The sequence below is a fragment of the Carassius carassius genome, chromosome 1 (genome assembly GCF_963082965.1).
Source record: "Carassius carassius chromosome 1, fCarCar2.1, whole genome shotgun sequence".
Lineage (NCBI taxonomy): Eukaryota > Metazoa > Chordata > Actinopteri > Cypriniformes > Cyprinidae > Carassius > Carassius carassius.
Genome location: NC_081755.1, coordinates 43,244,880 through 43,263,801, shown reverse-complemented (window position 1 = coordinate 43,263,801; position 18,922 = coordinate 43,244,880). Strand labels below are relative to the sequence as shown.

Sequence of the window (18,922 nt, the reverse complement as noted above, 5' to 3'; positions counted from 1 at the left end):
TGTGTTTGAGGTATGGTAACGAAAGCTTCAAGTTGTGTTACTTTAGTCTAAGCATGGGTCTATAGTGTTCAAGCAAGGGGCAAAAACTGTAAAAAAAAACAGTACCAGATCATTCAGATTAAGATGCTGTCATTTTCAAATATTTTCAAAACTTTTTTGCCTGGTATACATATGCACAACTGCATAAAATGCAAAATATATGTATCGCTGAAATGACATTTTCCTTAGACATATTTATTATTTATAAATAACACATTTAGAATCTGATTATTTCTTTAATAGGCCATTTTTACATGTTTTCAGTTATATTTAAAAGGTATTTTAAAGGCTACTTTGTGGTCCCTCTGAGGAAATGCAACCTCTCGCATATTCGCAAGACAAATGTATAGTCCTATAAATTCAAGAACTATGCATGAATCTTGCTTCAGTGTTCTCTGTCTTGGAACAACCCCTGATTGATCCAAGAAAAGAATCAAAGCTATGAGAGTCTCAAAAATAGAGCCATCTGGTGGTTAGTAAAAAAGCAGACAAAGTTACAAAGCCAGGTTACATGCACAAATAAAAGCATGCATGTTGAATTTGTCTCAATGGTAAATCCATTTACCCACTAAACTGTGGAATTTAATGCCAGTACCAATATAAATGTGAGGTAATAAATGAATGTTTTACACATACTGTACTGTACACTTGTACGACTTAGTATTTTAAAATAATAAGTCTGAATGAAAACGTACTCGTAAAACCTGGGGGTTCAATATTTGAACATTCTGACACCCAAAGTGAATCATAAGCCGTTACTGTTGTTAAATCTTTTCATCAGCAGTGGGAGGTAATAGGAAAGAAAATGTACATTTTTGCACCATCATGCTGGTAATGTTAGTTTAGTCATTCAGCAATCCTGCAGCCTGATCCACCCCTCAGAGTCCTCATGCCACCCCCTTTCCACCCTATTAATTATTTTCTCTGTGTGTAATTGACAGGCAAAAAGACAGTACTGCTTTATTTCTTCATTAACTGTTTTATTGAATAACATTTCATTTGATACAAAGTTGTTATATGTATGTCATAAATGTGTGGGGTTAAGTTCTTATGATTAACCCTTTGACGCGTATGATCACACCGGTGTGATCAGTCTTGGCTGGTCCCTGAAGTGTACGATCACACCGGTGTGATAAGAACTTTCAGTACTTCACGTCATCAACTGCTGAATTTAAATCCGCTTTCGCTCTTCTACTGACGCAGAGCCAGATCGGACGTGCTGAGCGCCTGTCATATTATCACAAATATTCAGTGTTTTCAACCATATAATGCTTATTTGAGGTTTCAGACATTTAAATACACATAAGTACTAGCAAAACCATACATTCACAGTTTGTAAAATACATGCTGATGTCTATGGAAAATGGCAATAATGATCCTTCCCAGCAAACCAAACCAAGCAGATCATTTTTCCTAAAATGGGGTAGTTAATGGGTTGTGAGACCTGCTTGGTTACAAACATTCTTCCAAAAATCTTTGTGTTCAGCAGAACATAGAAAGGTATGCAGGTTTGAAACATGAGGGTGAGTAAAAGACAGAATTTTCATTTTGGGTGAAAATATAGTATAGTATATAGTATACAGTATTGTGTAATTGGTATTTTAGTTTGGTTAGATGCATAACTGTTCAAAAACAATAAAATGTGCCAAATCAGAACATGGTTCTTTTTTGCTTATGTCCACAAATAATGCAATCTTGTTTGTAATGTACATGTCATTTAAAAAGTTTTATGGACGTTCAGGTCTGACTGGACCGATTTTGAACCTTTGCGTTAAACCTCAAGACATAACTGATTGCCTTTCATGATGTTACACAATGGGTGTGTGATTATTTTATATGCAGGCTTATATATATATATATATATATATATATATATATATATATATATACTTAAACTATGCAGCAACGCATTTAGACGTCCAGGGACATGCAGAAAAGACATGGAATTCACTGCCAGATTATGTCAAAAACGTCCGTTCAACTTTCATTTTGGAACTATTTTTCAACCATGACGGGACGTGTCGGAGGGACGTCTTTCAACGGTCATTAAACGTCCAAATGTTTGCTGGGAACTAACATGGGGGCGCTCATCGCCCGGTATAGCTCAACTAACATGGTCGATATAAAAGTGTTTAAGTTACCAAATATATTTACTTGCACATATTTCAGAATCGGAATATCAAATATTTCATAATAACAAAATCATAATATAGTATGTTTGTAAATATTTTGTATAAAACAAGAAAAACTAAACAAAAGCCATGGAAACAATAAGGTGGTACATTCTAAAATAACAGTCGCCTAAGAAACTCATGCTGGGGGCTCAGCTAGATTACTTTAAACTCACGCGCAAAAGGGTTAAGTATGCCATTTTATGATTAATAGAATAAACAGGGCAGATTAGACCAGGACAGGCCCTTTCAAGACCTCTCGTATAGAAGTGATTTTGTTCTTCTGGTTTACCAGGGAATTGCTTCTCCAGTGTAGTCCAGGAATCCTCCATGATGCTTCTCAGTGAGGCTGCCAATGACACGCAGCATCCCCTCCACACTTTCTTTTGGTTCAAGTGGTGCCTAGTGAAAACATAAACATACATATAGTTAATTAAAATGCTAAATAAAAAAATGTTGCTGAAGCAGCAATTGACACTACCAGTGTGACACTATGTTCAGTACTACGTAATGCTGACCATGGTTGGAGAGCATTTAAAAGCATCTAACAACTTTTATATTTTACTTTTAAACTATTAAACAACACATTTTAAATCTTATGAAAGCAATAAAACAAGAGAAAGTTGTAGCTGCTCCAAAAAAAATAAAAATTGACAGAATTTAAAATGGTGGAAATTAAAAGAACCAGAGGCATTAAAATAAACATGATTTAATGAACACCATTGCATGAGTTTGTGACTAAAACACCATGTTCAATAGGATAATAGCTAAATAATTCATCTTAATCTGGTTAATAGCTACAACCTCAATTCCAAAAAAGTTGGGACACTGTGTAAAATGTTAATAAAATAGAATGCAATGATTTGCAAATCTCATTAGCTCACGTCAGAGCATAGACATCTGGGAACTGAGCAGACCAGCTTCTGGAGTTTTGGGAGAGGAACTCAGTCCCATTTGTGACTGACGAATCTAGCTGCTCAACAGTCATGTGTCTTTCTGGTCGTATTTGACATTTCATGATGTTTCCGAATCTTTTCAACTGGTAAAAGGTCTACCTTTGAGGTAAAGTGCTACCTCAGGGCCCGAAGATCACGGCATCCAGTATTGATTTCTGCCCTTGTCCCTTGCGCACAAATATTTCTCCAGATTCTTTAGATAACATCACGTACTGTAAATGATGCAATATTCAAAATCTTAACAATTTTACATTGAGGAACATCATTATGAAATTGTTCCACAATTTGTAGAGGAATGTTTTTGGCAGATTGGGTGAACCACTGCCTCTTAAATTCTAAGAGATTCTGCCTCTCAGACACACATTTTATGCACAATCATGATATTTTCTTTTTAGTAACACTTACTTTTCCAGCCTTTTGGTGCCCCGTCCCAACTTTTTTGAAACGTTTTGCGGCCATCAAATTCAAATTACCATATTTTCCCCCTAAAATGGTACATTTGCTGAGTTTAAGCATTTGACGTTTTTATGTTCTATTTTGAGTAAAATATGGTTTTATGAGATTTGCAAATCAAATCATTGCATTCTGTTTTTATTTATATTTACAAAATGTTACAACCTTTTTTGGAAGTTGGGGTTATGCGTCATACATGACATTTTGGACTTTTGTTGTTGGTTGCACTGAAGTGTTTCAAAGATTTCAAACATTTTGTAATTATAAGCTCATTTTGATAGGTTTCCTTGGCTAAAAATAAACAAAATTGACTTATAAATCTACACTCACTTTTTTCCCACCCATATCAGTTTTCACCCATCCTGGGTGAAGGGCCATGCAGAGGATCTCATCAGCCTTTAACTCCTCAGCAGCTAACACAGTCAGCATGTTTAAACCTGCCTGATAGGTAAACATAACATTTGAGTTATACATCAGCTCAAGCCATCAATACTTCACGGGCAATGAATAAGATCTAGTTTAACAGTGCCAATACAGGTGTACCTTACTAACACAATAAGGCAACACTGGAAACTGTGCGTATAAGGAAGGCATTTTGCTGATGGATCCCCCCATAGTGGAGATATTGATAACAGCTGCTTTATTAGAAGACATGCCTGGTGTCCCACTGGCTTTGGCCGCTGCTTGTAGATATGGTAAGTACTCCTACAAACAAAAAAAGAGAAATAACAATGGTGCAGCAGTGTCCAGTTAACCTGGTTTAAGCTTTTATTTTGGTACAATTCTATGAACCTTGCAAATTCTGTCATATCTAGTGACTAGTTCTTCCTCAAAAGCACTAATTTTAGTAGTCTCTTTACAATAAAAGGCCAAGCCTAGATGTTTAGAAGACAAACTGTTGTTTCAGAAATATTAATTATGATTTTTACCTTACCTTAATGACTAATAAGGGTCCTATCACGTTGGTGTTGAAGGTGTTTTTCATGTCTTCAACACTGCTGGTCTGAATGGTGCCCTTTGCCACGATTCCAGCATTATTCACAAGCAGGTTCAAACCACTGTTTCCCAGAAGAGATCCCACTTTCTTTGCAGACTCTTTGACACTGGATGGATCATCAGCATCTAGAAGTAATAGAACAAATAGCAGTTCTGCAGTTCTATTAAAAAATATATCTCGTCTCAATAATAATATTATCGAATCTCAATAAGAAATCAATGACATCTACATCGTTTCCAGTTAAATATTATTTTAATTTTTAAATGCACAAAGGAGGACACATGCACATTTACCAAGACATATGATGGTGATCACACTCGGATGCTGTTTTGCCAGTTCTCTTAATGCCTTAAGAAAGATAATATACATTAAGCAAATAAACATTTGGATTTCTCCTGGTGTTTCTATTTACAGTAGCTATAAATGGTAGTTATTTACAACTCACCTCAGACTTTGGCCCATCTGGGTCCCGGCAGGTAGCAAAAATACGACGTTTTGGACAAGAGTCCTCTGTGAGTTGTTTAACAGTTTCTAAGCCCAAGCCCCGGTTGGCTCCGGTGATCAAGATATTGCATGCTTTCACTGCTGCCATGTTCTGACAATCTGCTTCGATCTGGCTGCCTCTAAAACTGGTTTGTATGTGCAACCAAGGGAATGTAACGCCCCTTTAAACATTACGTAATATGCGTTTTGCTTTACGCTTGCGACTGTGACAGAAAGATCGCTTTCCCATATTTTAGCGCCACCAGTCACTTTAAACGCTGCCCTTCGCCCGGTGTCACATACAAAACTATCATCTGAAATTAGAAGTGCTGGCCTTGATTTTAACACATTAGATATTGTCTCGTCTGGTTGTCAATCCTTGCAGTTTAGTGAATCGCGCATTTACAGCACGTTGCATTGTCCTACAGCAGTATAAAAGCCAAAACGTTGATTCAAAATGGATTAGGCTATATACATCATAGCAAGAGCTCCCAATCACTAAAAATCTGTCATACCCATGCATAAGTTTGGCTAATGTTCAGAATGTTAGATCAGCCAAATTCCCCCAAGTTTTCGTATACGCAAACATTGACTATACCCTGGATTTTGAAATCGTGATAACGCAAAGACATAATTTCAATTCCCAACTCATGTCGTTCATTATTACCGAAAAGATGCTGGGCATGTGTAACGTTAGTCACAAAAATGATCGAGTCTCTCCTCTGGGATCGCGCTGCAGAGTTCATTTCAGCTCACTTCCTCTCTGTCACAAAGGATATAGAAAATATTTTTTGTACAAAGGGGGCGTTTTGCCCCAGCGGTGGGGTAAAACGCCCCCCAAGGTGGGGTAAAATGCCCCCTTTCTTACCAACCAGTTTGCTTCATAGATCAACAGCAAAATGAACAGACTAGTTTTTAATCTCTAAAAGTAAAAGGCAAGTAATGTATCAACATGCCTATATATTAATATTTATTTGAGAAATGTCCAACATATCCAAATTTGTAACATTTAAATTTATACATATAACTAAGTCATGCAAACAAATATGTTGTAATAAATAAATAAATACATAAATAAATAAATAAACATTAATTCATTAGCCATTCACTGTTCATCCATGCACATTTCACAGATGAATTCCCCTTGAATCTCATTGGAACAATCTACATGTGCCCACTTTTGGCACCCCTCACACCTGTCCGCATCTATATGGAGAGAAAAAATATATATGAGGTTGAGATTTCTACACTAGGCCTTTATGGGGTTGATAATTGATGTATTTGTTCACTATCACCAAGAAAAACAGAAAACCCTAAATAAATATTAAACTTATAAATTTGTATTTATGTAGTGAAATACATTCAATAAATGTAATAAAAGCCACTATGTTTTATCATTGGGTCACCTAACCACTTTCCATCAGTGAGCTAACTGTGCTATCAAGCTAGCCTAATGCTCACTTGAGGATTTTTTTTTTCTTTTGTTCAAATATTTTGATTTTACCACCTAGTTATACTGCATTAAGTGTAAAACAGAGGATTTGATAAGACAGAAATATGTTATTATAGTAATTATGATAGAGAGAAACTATGCCCTCTGGGGGGCGTTTTACCCCTCAGCGTAGGGGGCGTTTTACCCATAGACTGTATAAAAATATGGACGTAGTGTTCGTGACGTCACCCGTAGACTACTGAAGAGAGTTTTTGAAGCCTAAAGTGTGTAGAGCGGGCCGTCGCCATCTTGGCAGCGGCGTCACCGCGCGACTCTCCCGGACAATCAAAAATGGGCAAAAAGGCGGGAGCTAGTTGCTGTAGCCACGCCCACCTAGCGCGACGGCAGTGTCAGCAGCGGCAATCTTCCTGTCACTCAAGTGGCCACGCCCTTAATTATGCAGAACTTTAAGTCTTAATATAATTTAAACGGATGAGTTATAAAAAAATTCACCCCCCTCACAGTTGTCATGAAGGGCAAAATGAGCTATTTAGACCAAAATAATTTTTTGAACCAGGCTGTAAACATGTTTTTTCCTGCTGTAAAGTTGGGCATTTTAACATAGGGAGTCTATGGGACTGACTCCCTTTTGCAGCCAGCCTCAAGCGGCCAGTCGATGAATTGCAGTTTTAGTCACTTCCTTATTGGCCTCACGAGAGAGAGCGGGAGGTTGGCGCTCGGTTTTACCCCACAACCTATGACTTTTTAAAAAAATGTTTAATTTTTAAAATATAATTATATTCCTTATAAATAACATATCCTCTTAAACTACAGACTTCACTATTCATCTATCATACATCACTGTGATATCCTGCAGAACAATTCTCTTAAACACTTGTTTACTAATATCTGAAAATTATAGCGCTTACCATGTAATCCTCTTCTCTTCAAATACGTCGCTGGTGTCAGCTTCTCCAAAGAGATTTTTTATCCCCGTTTTTATCATCTTGAAAATGTATCTTGACTCTCTCTAGTGGTTATTTTGGCAAAAACAGGTGGGGGGCGTTTTACCCCAGGGGGGCGTTTTCCCCCACTCTACCCTCTTCTGGAGATGCCTGAATGTTTTGTCAAAGCATTTGACTTTCTGAAGACACGTTAATAAGGACAAACTTTGTTTAATATAGTATAAACTTACATTACGTCAAGGTCAAGCACACTTCTGAATGTTTGGTGTAAGTTTATATAAAGCATGTTAGAATAGTAGAAATCATAAAGGTTTGTGGCATTTTCTCATCAGTTTATATTTATATGTAGGCTAATTCCTGATTGCCAAGTATCAGTTAGTGGTGGCACATTCGATTAAAAAGTTGTTTTTTTCTTTTTATTTCTTTTATTTTTATATATATATAAAACCCAGCGGCAGGTTTTAGTGACACCTGCCAATGTCCACTGACACGTGCCACCAGAAGTGTCACTGAGCATAGTGGCAATGTGGCACATGCCACTGCACACTGACATATGTGCCAATGGCAACTGTGCGTCACATTTCACGTCACTTAATGTTAAAACTGCCTCTATAAGGCTATATGGAACAGTCTCAAAGAAGCAACTATAACAGCTTACTGTACAGTGTCTCAACTTTCGTGGAGTTTGTACAGGAAACCTAAACCCGATGGTAAACCACTTTCAAATGAGCTGTTATGCACACTGGACCATAAACACCATGCAGTTGTGCACACCATGCACCATGCAAGGCAACAGTTTACAATCTAATCATCTTAAAGGCAAAAAGTTTACTTCAAAAATTTCCATAGACTTACGTTTATTCTGACCTAACGATATTTTCTGTCCCAAACCATAGCCTATTGAAAACCTGTTTGCATTGAATAAACATAATTTACTATTTTTAATATTTAGTTTTTCCATCGTGGAAAAATTCAGATTGACTGCAGAAAAATGTTGCATAAGCTATTATTGAAAAAAAGTCTTTACTCTCTTCCAGCCAAGGGTGAAGTCATTATGTACATTAACATTTGACTGGCGTTGTGGACATCAGGATTTTAAACAGCTTTTTATACCGTGTGCGACTGCCTTTTACTCTTCTGTCTCTTGCAACCAACATTATCATATTCACTTTATATTCAACGTAAATATACATGCCGGCACATGCCAAAATAACATCTTGTTTCTGAGGAGTGAAATCTCTTGAACCATCTCACCACAAGGAAACCGCACCCCACTTTATTTTGAATACTTTCCTCGGACGTTTCATTCCCTTTTTCGGTCTAGTTATGTTTATATTATGTTACATCAATGTGACGTCTGTCTTAAAAGAAAAAAAAATGTCAATGTGAATGGATGTAGATAGAGTGGAGCTATGCTTTATTTCAGCTTGACCTGTAGCAGTAGATATATGCTGCTAGTTCAGTTATTGAAAGCTTAATAAAGCAGAAGCAAAAACTACCAGGACAAGAAATTGATTTCTAGCAATTATGTCAACCTTTCAAGACACGAGCTTGAGGTTTTTTCAATCAATATCCTTCTGTTGAAACCATCAGTCCACATAATTTCAGTTTAATTAAACTGTTTAATAGCAATTTAATTTAATTCAATTCAATAGTTTTTGTTGAATGGTGGAAAACAAAAAAGAAAGGTATATATGTATATATGCATGTATGTATAATGGATGCTAAATTCTGAGATGGTTGATTATCACTCTGTGACATATTCTCATCTTTCACCTATTTGTATTTTTGTTCAGCCTAGCTGCTGCTTTCTCTAAGATTTATGTTTTATACCTGTTATACATACTGCACAACAGATGGGTTTTATTTAACTTACCTAACTGAAACTGAACTTCAGCTGTGCATGCTATTGCTAATCAGAGTCATGCAACATATACAGTAAAAAAGAGACAGTAGTGCTTTATTGAGTGTTTTATTGTATAAAAAGTATAAAATTATCACGTCTCCCATAAACCCTTGAGGCCTGAAATTAAAGATATACTTCACCCTTCAAACGTGCATGAGGTTTTCCTTATTGGGTGAAGTATCCCTTGTGACCTTTAACTTATCCCCAAGTGCTTATGATTTGGTATGCCCTTTTATTAAAAAGTGACCTTGAACTTGTTCACCAGGTCACAGTTTCTCCAGTGTAGTCCAGGAATCCTCCGTGCTGCTTCTCAGTGAGGCTGCCAATGACACGCAGCATCCCCTCCACACTTTCTTTTGATTCAAGTGTTGCCTTGTGGAAATCAAAAAGCATGTATTTATTAGCATACTAACAATATAAAACATAAATATAGCTTCAAGCTGCTATTACAGCAAAACCACACCAATGCAAGGCTTGTTTTTGAATGGATTTGTGGGGTCATATCACTCTCAGCAAATGAAGGAAAACTAGTTTTAACACTATGAGATTCATGGCTTTATAACTTTTGACCAGTAGGTGATGATATCATCAAATTTATATATATATATATATATATATATATATATATATATATATATATATATATATATATATATATATATATATATATATATATATATATATATATATAAAAATTTGATGATATCATCATATATATATATGCATGAAGCTTGAGTTGAGCTCAAAATGTACTCTGGTTGTAAAAGTTTCTGCCCATTTTGGCCAGTAACTTACTCATTTCATGATTACATGCAAACTGTTTTGAATATCAAAATAAATTTCCAACTGGCATAGTCATAAAGATATGACTAAAACTTCACAAAGAAACACTTAAAGCTGTGGTCTAAAGAAAGTTTGTATGGCAATGAAAGAAGTGTGTTTTGAAAATGGAAATCAAAAGCACATGGTACAACAGAGCGTGACTTAAGAGATCAACACTCACATCATCTCCACCCAGTTCAGTTTTCACCCATCCTGGGTGAAGGGCCACGCAGAGGATCTCATCCGCCTTAAACTCTTCCGCAGCTAACACAGTCAGCATGTTAAAACCTGCCTGATAGGTAAACATAACATTTGAGGTGTTCATCAGCTCATTGTGCCTTCAATACTGTTTAGACATGCATTGAGTTGAGTTAGGCTTTAATTAGTGCCTTAGCATTACATTGGCGTACCTTGCTCACTCCATATGGCAACGTTGGGAAGTGATTGTATATGGAAGGCATTCTGGTCATGGATCCTGCCACAGAGGAGATGTTGATGACAGCTGCTTTATTACTGGACATTCCTGGAGTCCCGCTCGCTTTTGCTGCCATTTGTAGATAAGGTAGATATTCCTACACAAAAGAAAGAGAAAAAAATAATGTTCATAATTTTGAGACATAAATGAGTGTTAAAAATGACTCAAAAGACTTATCTGTCATTTTACTATTGTAGATATAGTCTTGAATTGCCATTGACTGATTGACAGGAATGTTGTGATTCATTAATAAACAGAAACGTGTTGCCTAATCAGTGCAATATGCAATAATCAAAATCAACACTGAGCGTGAAAGCGGTAGCTTACTTTAATAATGTCACAGCAGTGTGTTTTTGGACTAGCTGGTCTGATCAGTTTATTATTATTATTTATTTATTTATTTTGTAGCTCTTAATAATGCATCACATTACCCTAATGATTAATAAGGGTCCTATCACGTTGGTGTTGAAGGTGTTTTTCATGTCTTCAACACTGCTGGTCTGAATGGTGCCATTTGCCACGATTCCAGCATTATTCACAAGCAGGTTCAAACCACTGTTTCCCAGAAGAGATCCCACTTTCTTTGCAGAATCTTTGACACTGGATGGATCATCAGCATCTAAAATTAACAGAACAAATATTAGTGCTAAAGTATCAAGCAATGAAATGGTATTCAAGAAACATCGAAAAATCTCTTTTAAATTCTAAAAAAAAAAATATATATATATATATATTATTATTATTTTTTTTCCAAGGAAATTTTAAACTCTAAAATAGGACACATGCACATTTACCAAGACGTATGATAGTTATAGCACTTGGATGTTTTTTCACCAGTTCTCTCAATGCCTTTATGAAGAACAAATGCATAATTAAACAAGGCACATTATAATTTCTCCCGATGTATTTCTGTTTGTGTTAGTTATTCATAACTCACCTCAGACTTTGGCCCGTCTGGGTCACGACAGGTAGCAAAGATATGCTGTTTGGGAAAAGAGTTCTCAGACAGCTGCTTAACAATTTCCAAGCCTAAACCCCGGTTAGCTCCAGTGATCAAGATTTTGCAAGCTTTCACTACTGCCATGGTCCGCTAAAGGCTGCTTCTACTCTGTCTGCATGAAAAAGTGTTTTCCATGTAGGATATGTAAAAGTAACTCAATGCCACTGTTACATTATGTAATATACTGCAATTGAGGATGTGGCAGAAAGATTGCCTCCCCCATATTTAGCTCCACCCCGTCATTTTAATCAACGCCCTTTACCAGAATCATTGTGGCACAGTGCTGATCCCAGAAGAGGATAGTTTTTCCATGACCACACGCGGGCAACATCTTTTCATTAATGGAGATGAACCATCACTATGGCTGAGAGCTGAGCCGTCTCTGTACCATTTCTTCTTCACTTCCTCTCATTCACTCGCAGGGAACTCACCGCGAGGGCACCGTGTCCCACTTTTATTTTGGATAATCCACCCGGACATTTCATTCCCCCTTCTGGAGTGTTATGTTGTATTATGTTGCATAAACACCTCCTGGAGGCCTGAGGCCATACCCACTGTGTCTGTCTGTCTTCAGAGGATAGCTCACAGATAGCTCATTTAAACAACAGAAGGTGACAGAGTAAAGGAATGTGGTCAGTTCGATTATTAATAGTGACTGCCTGTGGAATAAAAGTGCAGCAGCAGCCTGTGCAAGGTCGTACAGAAAACAAAAGACACGAGAAACACTAAAACTGAATTGCCTGGCTGCAAAATATAAATGACTGTAAATACACAGCTGTCAGTCACAATTATGCAACTATCCTAGATACTGCTGCCATGATTTGTTGTTTTGTCCACCACAACCATCATTAATAAATAAATAGTTTAGGTTGTGGGGTATTGGACCCCACATTGATCTAAGACGCCACTGATCATATCCTTTCTTCAATATATATTAATTATCTCATTAATATTGTGTAACTATTAATCAAGTTATTGATCAGTATTTAACCTCCAAGATTGTTGTATGATTTAACTAAATAAGTAAAAAGCCATCTACAAAATTCTGATTGGTTCCAAAACCTAGATAAACTCTCCAAAGACGTATATCTGACACGCTGGACACTGGCAGTTGATCGTTTGTCCTGGGACTGTCTGAGCTTCTCCCTGTACAGATACTAACACACATACACAGAGAACTTATCTAAAATTCAAGGCTTTCTAGCACTGGTGAGTGTCTAATCATTACGGTTGGATACACACACATAATATGTGGACATTAATCTTGAGGAAAAGAAATACAGGGTAGAACAGGATTCTTTAATATCTCATAAGCACACATAAGGTTACACATTTCACTCTTGCCATAACTTGATTAATAGTCAAATAACAAATCATGTAATATCATAATTAATATCAGTATGAAGGATATGGCAACTCGGCATCCACTCCTTCAAGGCAAAGGTGAAGTAAGGTTCAATTTATATTTTCTCTGCATTGTTGACTGTCGTTTCAGAGAATTATGCTAAGCAGAACATGTTGAATCTAAAAAAAACCCTCTGTTTATATAACTCTGTTTATATATGATGAAGTTCATGTCACTGAATGTGAAAAACAAGGCTTATGCCCACATCAGTGATAGTCTGACCTGGAGAAGCCATGAGGAACAGCAGTACCGTTATCAGCCTCTTGGTGGTGACCTCGGCCAAGTGAAGCACTGCATTGTCTCTGTGATTTTTATGAAATATATTTTTTTAATAAAATAAATTTAAAAAACGTGTCTGCTAAACAGCATGCTGTTTCTCAGTAAGACTGTCAATGAAACACAACCCCCCCCCCCCCCCCCCCCCCACGCTTTTTAGTGTCTAGTGAATAACCATTGAATCACACACAATTAAAATAGTGTATTATTGGCCAGGAGAGACAATCTTTTGTGATTCTGTTTGGGTTTTGGGACTCCAGGGTCATTTGAATGAAAAACATTCTTCACACTAAATCATCACACTGCAACTTTATAACTTTACCTTATTATAACTGATTATAATCCAAAATTAAACTTCTCAAATGTCCTCAATAAACATTAACTTGTGTATTCTCTTTTGGGTTCTCATAGTCCCCCAGCATAAATTGATGCAATGCATTTTAAATGTTAAGATTCTCTGTATTGGTATAGACACAGTATAGAAGTACACTCCCGTCAGTTGTTTATAGTCTCATTTGTAATGTTGTTTTCTCCAGTATGGATAGTTACATAAGAAAAAAATATGTATTAGTGGTTTATTACTGAATCTAGATTTACTGTATCTCCCCCATTGTCAGTTCTCACACATCCTGGGTCAATGGAAATACAGAGGATCTCATCTGCTTTTAATTGCATAGCGGTATATAGCTCCAATCATGCTGGTGTTGAAGGCATAGATCATGTCATTAACAGTGGCGATCAGCATGGATTTTGATGGCAACACTGCAATGTTATTTACAAGCAAGTTCAAGCTGATCTTCCCCAGTTGAGAACCCTTTATGATAATGCAAGGATCAGCAACATCAGATCTGTTCTGAACAAATATAGTGATATGCTATTTGAAAAGTAAAACTAGGAGCTCAGTGGTGACAACAATGGCTGTCAACCAAATAGTGCAGTTTATATGGACAAAGACAATAGAATACCCTTAAATGGACTTTGATATGGAGCAGAGTTGACTCCGCACCCCACATATTAAACAAACACATTGGCAGGATTCTATAAAGAATATTAATGCTTGGATGCTTTCCAAAAAGCTGTAGTTTTTATATCAGATATACTGTGTCAGGGGTAAGAGTAGAGGCCAACAACGACTTTATTGCAGCTTTGCAGACTGAAGCAAAGTCCATTTTTAGAAAAGTCTGCCCATGCCGCTGGGCGGCTGTTCTATAAAGGCAAGATGCAAATAATCACAGAAGCTGTTTCAATAAAAATCACCAGAACTGTTGGCTTAGAAATAAAAATCACAAATGCTGATACAATCTGTTTCGCTCACCTGACTCCTCCAGATCCCTTTGCTCTTTTGGCTGTCCTCAGCCCACTGGCTCCACTGGAGAGTCCACAGTCTTTTGGCCATTTATCCTCAGTGTATCAGTGCATTTTGACCTTCCAGCTCTAACCTACTTTTTAAATATTGTTTTCTATAGGAATTCAAAACATAAAAATCTGGACTGCAGTTCCATAAGTAGGCTACTAGTTTGTTTATTTTTGTATAGTTCCATCTTTCAGCTCTATATTCAAATCTATATTTAACTGAATATTCTGTTAATTTTTGGAATATCTGTTTCATATTGTATTACACAGCAGTTCGATATTTGTATAATGAGTGCTACATTCCAGACATGGGGACTTGTGACTTGGTGACTTGGACTCGAGTCGACTCGAGTCGCTATTTTTATGACTTGTGACTTGACTTGACAAAAAATAAAATACTTGAGACTTGACTCGGACTTGGAAGTTAAAGACTCGGGACTTGACTTGACTTGAGACACGATGACTTGAATGACTTGAGTGTTAATCACATTATGTTTTCAGTTTGAATATAAAATATATAAATTATTATTTTTTTAAATAAAATTGATTACTCAGCTGGAGCGCAGGCTGAGAATCGCGTTGTCATGACTGGACCAGGACACTATCATCAGTCATGCCCTCTCTACCTTACGCAGACCACGCCCACTTAGATCAGATATCACATCACATCAACATCTCAGCTTGAGGGGTACCGAGGGTCATCGCTTTTGTCGTCAATAATTCGCGCCTAAAAACGCGTGGAAATCGCTAGGCGCGTCGCTTTCTCCTTGTTTCCAAAGCGCTCGGGCAGTTGCGCCCCTGAGGCGTCGAGCGTGTCGCACCGCGTGCGCGTCGCGACCGCGTTGCTTCCATTATGAGCGCGCATACCGGTGGCGATACATGGTGGGATAGGCCAAATCGTGCTCGGCTTGCAGACAAGACTCTCGAATCTTATATTTTGCAAGTGCAATACCTTGTAATAGAGGTAATGACTTACGGATGTACTCTGAGAGAGAGATTGTGTGTGTGTGTGTGTGTGTGTGAGAGAGAGAGAGAGAGAGAGAGAGAGAGAGAGAGAGAGAGAGAGAGAGAGAGAGAGAGAGAGAGACACTCGTGCTTCACCTGATGAAGGAAACCCAAACTGAGTCTGACTCCAATCACAACCCCAACATTCAGAAACTAATTGACAAAAATCTGAAGTATAATTATGATGAAAAATGAGAAAATGAATTTGAGCTCCAAACCAAACTCCAGTGTTATTCGGCCCTAAACAGAACCACAAAACTGGCAAATTACTTATCACTCAAGCAATTAAAAGAGAGACAAATCCTTTCAAAATATCGACTCAGTGATCATGATTTGGAAATAGAGATTGGTAGACATAAAAGATCCTGGCTACCGAGAGAAGAGAGGCAAACACTGTGAGCTGAATCAAACAGAGGATGAGAAACACTTCCTTCTTGTCTGTCCCAAATACAGCACTACAAGAGAAACATTCTTCCCACAGTTTGTAGCTTTGAATCCTTCATTCTTGTCTCTAAATGACTCAGAGAAACTACTCTATATACTTGGAGAGAATGAGACGGCAGTCACAATAGCTGCTAAATATTTATACACCATACACACCATACGAAAGGGATAATTTATTATATTCAACTGTTTTATTTGATATTCTTAATTGTATATAATTACTATTATTAATATTAGAAATATTATCTGCTGCTGCTATTTTTATTGTATTGTATTTTATTGTAATCATATTTTATTCTGTATCTAAATGCTAAATTTGGCAATACTGTAACTCAAATGTCATGCCAATAAAGCAACTTGAACTTGAGAGAGAGAGAGAGAGAGAGAGAGAGAGAGGAGAAATGTAAGAAAGTTTAATGTTGTATGTAAACTGTGTTTGAGGGGAAGTTGTGGCCTAATGGTTAGAGAGTCGGACTCCCAATCGAAAGGTTGTGAGTTCGAGTCCCTTGCCGACAGGAATTGTGGGTGGGGGGAGTGCATGTACAGTTCTCTCTCCATCTTCAATACCACGACTTAGGTGCCCTTGAGCAAGGCACTGAACCCCCAACTGCTCCCCGGGCGCCGCAGCATAAATGGCTGCCCACTGCTCCGGGTGTGTGCTCACAATGTGTGTGTGTGTTCACTGCTCTGTTTGTGTGCATTTCGGATGGGTTAAATGCAGAGCACAAATTCTGAGTATGGGTCACCATACTTGGCTGAATGTCATGTCACGTCGTTTGAGAGAGAGAGAGAGAGGGGGGTGTTCAGAGAGGAGTCTGTTGGATGTTTAGCTGTTATTTGTTTTATGGACTCAATGTTGAAAATGTAAAACATTTCTGCTGGCAGAAGTGAAAAATAAATAATTTTATGAAGTTACAATTTTGTTTGATTCCATGATGTATTTTACTGAACATGAGTATTTACAATGCAAATCCAAATTATTTTAATTTACTGTTACTTATATCTTGTCTTTTAACTTTATTAAGATCAGATTCTGCAGGTAAAATTACAATAATAAGGTGACTTGACTTGGACTTGACTTGACTTACTACAGGACTTGACTTGACTTGACATAACTTGTGACTTGACTTGACTTGACTTGCCCAAGAAAAAAATACTTGGGACTTACTTGAGACTTGAAGGTTAAGACTTGAGACTTACTTGAGACTTGCACATGTGTGACTTGGTCCCATCTCTGCTACATTCTGTGATGGCTGACTCAGAAAACTGATTTCCTGCATGTCTTTCGTATGACTCTGTGGCCTCTTCTCACGTTTGATTGCTGATTTTGTCACTATTTGTGTTAGACTTAGATCAGACTTTATCCCATCTGAGTCACGACAGGCAGCAAACATATGCTGTTTGGGTCAAGAGTTCTCAGAGAGTTGCTTAACCATTTCTAAACCCAAGCCCCGGTTGGCCCTAGTCATCATGATTTTGCATGCTTTCACTGCTGCCATATTGTGTTAGTCAGATTCTGTCACCTAATCTGCCCCACCTATGCTTTTTATACAACTCAAGTTAACTCCACACCCATAACTGCACTGGGGTATTGTCCTCATGCAGCATGTATGACAGAGAAAAATATAAATGATATGATCAGAGGGTGAAACAAAAAACCAAAATGACAGTTTTGTATTCTATCAACACAAATACTAAAGTGAATACTGTAGCTTATTGCAACAATACACATGGGTGGGACATAGTGGTTGCTTATTCAAATAAAGGTGAACTCTCAGTGAAAACTTAAATAGAAAACCTTCATATGTAATACAGTGTGGCATGGTATATTTATATAAAAAAAAAATAATAACACACACACAAAAAACATTTGCACACCTCCTAAGCAGTGGAACTGGAAATTTTCAACAGCTCTTGTTTTGTTTAGCATTCAATGCCCTATTACCTTTTCATGGTAAACAGTTTGTTTAGTGTGGATTTGGAAACCCAAGAAGAGCATTGCAATAATGCAAGAAAGGACAAAGATGTTTCTTCTTCTTGCTGCTTTTTTGGAGTTCTGTTGTATAGCTTTTAGGTGTTTGTACTTGGCAGCATTTGGCAGAATCATGGTTTCCTCTATTTCTTCCAGTGATTACGAAATGGCCTCTTTTTTTTGGAACTTGACCGATTTTGTTCAAGCACAGAGGCGAAGAATCCATTTGTCCATTTGAGGCCTGCCATGGCTTTTCAAAGAAAGATATTGATTCTTCGCCTCTTGCTGCCTTATTCATCATTTGCCAGTATTCTGTTGGTTATTGGGACCCTTTCTGTTTCTTGACCTGGTTTTGTAGCCTCTGGCTTCACAGGATCAGACCCTGCAGCTTGGACCCTGGAGGATCTAGTAACAAGCTGACTTTTTTTTCACAGCTCTCTTTCCTCTTTGTCCTTATAAAATGGTCCAAGTGCATCAGCTACCATCTTTACAATGTAAACAAAAATCTAGAAACTGTATTGAGAATAAGCATGCTGATTGTCACGATTATTAGATGGAGTGCCCATGTACTTCATTAGAGTGCACTCCACTCAGGACCATTCCACCCATCAACCACCAGATGTCACTTGGACTCTAGCACCTCTCATACTGTTGCGCCACACCCGAACTACATTACCCATGAGTCACTGCATCACAATCACCCTGCCACACCTGCACCTCATTCATCAGCCAATTTCCTTGCCACACCTGCACCTCATTTACACACAC

The 18,922-nt window shown here is 37.5% G+C and overlaps 2 protein-coding genes across 2 annotated transcripts; both read right to left on the bottom strand.

Annotated features, from left to right (window-relative positions):
- Positions 1 to 1,989: 1,989 nt before the first annotated feature.
- On the bottom strand, positions 1,990 to 5,375 carry LOC132151752 (C-signal-like). The gene is made up of 6 exons (XM_059560100.1): positions 5,062 to 5,375; positions 4,910 to 4,964; positions 4,554 to 4,741; positions 4,163 to 4,324; positions 3,950 to 4,060; positions 1,990 to 2,612 (listed from the first exon to the last, which is right to left on the bottom strand). The coding sequence occupies exons 1-6, from the start codon at positions 5,206 to 5,208 to the stop codon at positions 2,499 to 2,501; spliced, it is 777 nt and encodes a 258-aa protein (XP_059416083.1). The 5' UTR covers positions 5,209 to 5,375; the 3' UTR covers positions 1,990 to 2,498.
- A 4,077-nt stretch (positions 5,376 to 9,452) lies between these two features.
- Positions 9,453 to 11,858, bottom strand: LOC132124350 (C-signal-like). The gene is made up of 6 exons (XM_059535394.1): positions 11,637 to 11,858; positions 11,494 to 11,548; positions 11,131 to 11,318; positions 10,635 to 10,796; positions 10,406 to 10,516; positions 9,453 to 9,774 (listed from the first exon to the last, which is right to left on the bottom strand). The coding sequence occupies exons 1-6, from the start codon at positions 11,781 to 11,783 to the stop codon at positions 9,661 to 9,663; spliced, it is 777 nt and encodes a 258-aa protein (XP_059391377.1). The 5' UTR covers positions 11,784 to 11,858; the 3' UTR covers positions 9,453 to 9,660.
- Positions 11,859 to 18,922: the final 7,064 nt, after the last annotated feature.

Bases quoted from the DNA above. Each gene is read 5' to 3' on its own strand.
- LOC132151752 (XM_059560100.1), bottom strand. From the start codon at position 5,208: ATGGCAGCAGTGAAAGCATGCAATATCTTGATCACCGGAGCCAACCGG. The intron at 4,742-4,909 runs GTAAATGTGCAT...TATTACTTCTAG, and splicing joins GATCACCATCATATGTCTTG to ATGCTGATGATCCATCCAGT. The intron at 4,325-4,553 runs GTAAGGTAAAAA...TTTTGTTTGTAG, and splicing joins GACCCTTATTAGTCATTAAG to GAGTACTTACCATATCTACA.
- LOC132124350 (XM_059535394.1), bottom strand. From the start codon at position 11,783: ATGGCAGTAGTGAAAGCTTGCAAAATCTTGATCACTGGAGCTAACCGG. The intron at 10,517-10,634 runs GTACGCCAATGT...TTTACCTATCAG, and splicing joins TGCCATATGGAGTGAGCAAG to GCAGGTTTTAACATGCTGAC. The intron at 9,775-10,405 runs GTGAGTGTTGAT...GATTTCCACAAG, and splicing joins CTGAACTGGGTGGAGATGAT to GCAACACTTGAATCAAAAGA.